At 29.6% G+C, this 4,458-nt stretch overlaps 1 protein-coding gene across 1 annotated transcript; it reads right to left on the minus strand.

Annotated features, from left to right (window-relative positions):
* Window positions 1-407: 407 nt before the first annotated feature.
* LOC101788631 (olfactory receptor 6C3-like) lies at window positions 408-1,355 on the minus strand. Its single transcript, XM_013159091.3, has one exon. It carries the CDS (start codon window positions 1,344-1,346, stop codon window positions 408-410), a length of 939 nt encoding a protein of 312 aa, XP_013014545.3. The 5' UTR covers window positions 1,347-1,355.
* Between the last annotated feature and the right edge of the window lie 3,103 nt (window positions 1,356-4,458).

A 4,458-nucleotide genomic window follows, 5' to 3' on the forward strand; every position in this document is an offset into this window, starting at 1 on the left:
ATGCATTAGAAATTATATTGTTTTCAAATATTTAAGAGGATATTTATGTATGTTTCCCAATTCCAAATTTTAACATTCACTCTATTACTTAGTAAGTAAAACTTTCCAAAATCAATATTTGCTTTGATTTTCTTTTTATAAAGCTAAATGTCCTGTGCCTCATCCTAACTAAAATACTCTTTTTAAAAGTCTTTATATTTATAGTACATTTTCTTCTTCATCCAAATACTTTAAATAAAATATTGAAATAGAAATTATTAAGCAGTATTCAGCTTTCCAAAATTTATTAAGGATAATGAAGAAATGGAATGGGGGAGTGAATAACTGTATGAAGAAAATGTTGAGAATGTATTCATCATAAACAACATTTACAAGGACTTTATTTAGTTAATGCTAGTTAGACATTTTCATTTACCAGAGAAAAGTGCAACCTTTTGAATGGTATCCTTAAGAGCTTGTTTTACTTGTTGGTTCCTCAGGGTGTATATAAATGGATTCATCATTGGAGCAACTGAAGTATTAAGGATAGCTACACCTTTGGTCAAAGATGCTTTTTCTTTTGCAGAGGGATTAGCATACATGAATATACAGCTTCCATATGAAATAGAAATGACAATCATGTGAGAGGAGCATGTAGAAAATGCCTTTTTTCTTTGACTGGCAGAAGGGAGTTTCAAAATTGATCTAACAATGAACATGTAGGATAGAATTATTAATGCCAAAGTGAAAAGCAGAATCACTATAGCAGAGTAAAAGCCAATCACTTCCAGAAGCCATGTGTCTGAACAGGATAATTGCAATAAGGGAAAATAGTCACAGGCAAAGTGATCAATGACATTGGAGCCACAGTAATCTAAGTGGAGAAAAAGAATAACTGGTGGAAAGATGTTTAGGAATCCTGCCAGCCAAGCACAAAAAACAAGCAATATGCAAGCTTTCTTGTTCATGATTGTTGTATAATGCAGAGGTTTGCATATGGCTACATAGCGATCATAGGACATAGCAGTCAGAAGGTAAAATTCAGTGATGCCCATGAAAATGAAGAAAAACAACTGTGCTGTGCAACTATTGTAGGAAATAGTTTTGTCTCTGGTAACAATTGCGCTTAGAAATCTAGGAATACTCACAGTTGTAAATGTTATTTCTAATACAGAGAAGTTCCTGAGGAAGAAATACATAGGTGTTTGCAGATGGGAGTCCACTAAAGTGAGAGTGATGATGGTCACATTTCCAGCAATGCTTAATATGTATGTGATAATTAAAAAGAGAAAAATCATGATCTGAAGTTCTGGGTCATCTGACAGCCCTAGTAGAATGAATTCTAAGGGTGCTGTATGGTTTTTCATTGCCGATCCTTTTTCTCTGGTTTAAGATATAAAATGTCTCTTCACTCTATAACATAAAAAATGAGAATGAAGTTAAGGATAGGATATAATATACTTAAGATATTTTAAAAAGTCAATTACCTATAAAATTAAATTAAAACACATGCTCTTCATCTAACCTTCTTAGATTTCCATTTTTTGCAACAAATACTACCAGAATTTAAACACTGTTCTCTCTTCATTGGCATCATGGTATTATAAGCTAGAGACACAACATTCTGGTGCTGACATATAAACACAGCCCATTTCTTCCAGTGTCTTTTTAAAATCAAGTATCTAATTATTTGTAAAAAATTCAGAATCTAATTAAAATGTGAAAATATCATGATTGTGTTTTATTCCTTTATTCAATATTATAAATGGTAATAAGAATATAGCACAGCCTAAATACCAAATTGGAAAGCTTACAGAGTTTATTCCATCTTAGTATTTTATATTGTCAAAAACTCAGTGCCAGTTATTTTAGGAAACTGTCATATTTTAAATATTTAAATAACTATCTAATAAAGTAACTAACTAACAAATATTTAAATAACTGTCATATTTTAAATAATTATTATTTTAAATAATAATTAGCTATCACAATAGTCATCTCAATTTAGGAGCTTCATGCTTATTCATGGAAATATTGCACTTTCATTCTCTCTTAAATTTCCTACATGAGTGTTTGGTTAATGCTCTAATCCTCCTAACTTCATAAATTTTCTCCACTTTTCTACTAAAAAGCACAGAAAAAAAGAAATAAAACATTTTTGGTTAAAATCAGTGGCTACCTACAAATATTTAAATTCATGAAATACAAATTCATTTCTTTGAAACAGTGCTACAGTACATAATCCAGAAGAAGGTAAAGATAACGTGTACTTGGAAGCAGATATTCCTTCTTATAAATAATTTGTTATAATAGTCTTAACTTCTATCAAAGTATAACATTTAAATTTAATAAGAAACGGAAAAATTTTAAGACTTATTACTGTATTGTGGCCTTGGATTTTACTAATACTTTTAGTAATAAAACGTTAACTATTTTTCAATAATCAGAGTGGAAAATCCATAGCATATATACAAATAATATTGTAAAGGGCTTAAATAAATGAAATAGGCATTATATTAAAGAATAATAAACTACTTACTTTTTAGTGATCAACTCTGGAATCCTGCCATCTGGCTTTCTTAAATATTTAAATAATTTCACTGCTGGAAATTTGATTTTGTTTCACCAGTTTGCTTTTGTTTTGTACTCTGAAAACAAATGTGGCAATTGAGTATTTTTGCAGATATCTGGAAGTATGCTTCTTTCCTTAAAGACTAATAACATTTGACTCATAATATTCTTAATTGTTGTTACTGTAAAACAATTGGAAAATTTTATAATATATTTCTTGTTTGCTTTTCCTTTCTCACAGAAAGGAATATTTTGCATTTCTCTGTTTATGCAAACATAAAATCTAAGTAACTTTTTCCTTGTCATAATAACATGTTGCATTTTACTGCAAATGTTGATTTGAACCATAGAAATAAGAAAAATTTAATCTTCATGAATATTATATCAATGAACCTGGACTTACTTTATCTATGTCTTATTAACTCAAGGGAATTGATTAAATAAACAATGAGTACCAAAGAGAGCCATCATTAAGAGATACAGATAAATCATTGACATTGATATTTACAGGACAGTATATCCATTATTTTTGTAAATTAGGCAAATATATATGCGAATGATATGGATACATAATGTTTCACTTAGAATTTATTTCTTCCATGGTTAAATGAGTCCAGGTTTTTCTCCCAGAAATTTAGGATCAAAAATTTCTTCAGTAACTTTAACTTACTTATATATCCTGAATTTTGGTTATCCATGAAAATATATAACAATATACCAGATTATTTAATATACCACAATGAGGTGGTAAAAATGTATTTTTGGTTTTCCAATAAAATTTATACTGTCTTCTGAAATGGATAGCATTTGTTAAAATGAAGAATTTTATACCTTATTAATCCTTTACATTTCAGAAAGTTTTTTCTGTGCCCTATGTTAAATGTCATAATAGTATTTGCATTTATTGCCATTGACTGCTTTCATGTATCACATACTTTTAGAAATTTACTGCTAATAGCTGTTCATATGACATTGGAAGTATAGTTATAAACTAAACAAATGTTTGAAAATCTGGTCTTATGTAACTTCAGTACTTATAAATTTTATTACCAGAAAAAATTATTTTTTGGTACTGGGTATCAAAAATGACCACACACTTGCAAGACAAGCGCTTATCTTGCTGAGCTAAATCCCCAGCCCCAGAAAAAATAGTTTTCTTCTCAAAGTTTTATTATTTTTTATGAATATATGTCTGCCATATAAAATGATCACATTCTTCTTAAATAATTTGTACTTCTACATTATATGTCTTAATTTTTTTCTCATACACTTCTCTTCCCTTCCACAGTTCCCTCCTTATTTACACAACTTTTATTTCCATTTTTCTTTTTAATCACTCATTTTTAAAATCACTTTCCCTTACTCTCCTCCCCAACACCCCCTAATTTGTTTCCCTTTCCACCTCATCAGTTTCTTCCTACTTCCAACACATACTCTCTGTGTTCCTCCTTAGCATGCTTTAAGTTATTCACATGAAAGGAATAATGCAGAATTTAAACTCAAAGTAAAATAGCACTCCTGTACACAAATAGCAAACTAACTGAGAGAGAACTTAGGGAATGAACTTTCACAATATCATCCAAAGAAAATGAAATACTTAGTAATCCATGTAACGATGGAAGTAAAACATCTCTACATTGAAAACAACATTACTCAAAAAAGATGAGATCTAAAAGGATATCACAATATAGAAATATGTCCCTGGCTTTTGGTTGGGAAGAACCAACATAGTAAAGATAGCTATTCACCAAAAATTATTATGCAGATTTAATGCAATCCCAATTAAAATACCATTAGAATACCTCACAGAACGAGGGAAAATATTCCTAAAATTTTTTTGGAACCTAAAGAGACCTAGAATAGCAAAAATGATTCCAACCAACAAAAAGCAAAACAGGAGATGCAAAG

This window comes from Cavia porcellus, unplaced genomic scaffold (assembly GCF_034190915.1).
Source record: "Cavia porcellus strain 051 isolate PalLab524CR breed Dunkin Hartley unplaced genomic scaffold, mCavPor4.1 scaffold_8, whole genome shotgun sequence".
In the NCBI taxonomy this organism is placed as follows: Eukaryota; Metazoa; Chordata; class Mammalia; order Rodentia; family Caviidae; genus Cavia; species Cavia porcellus.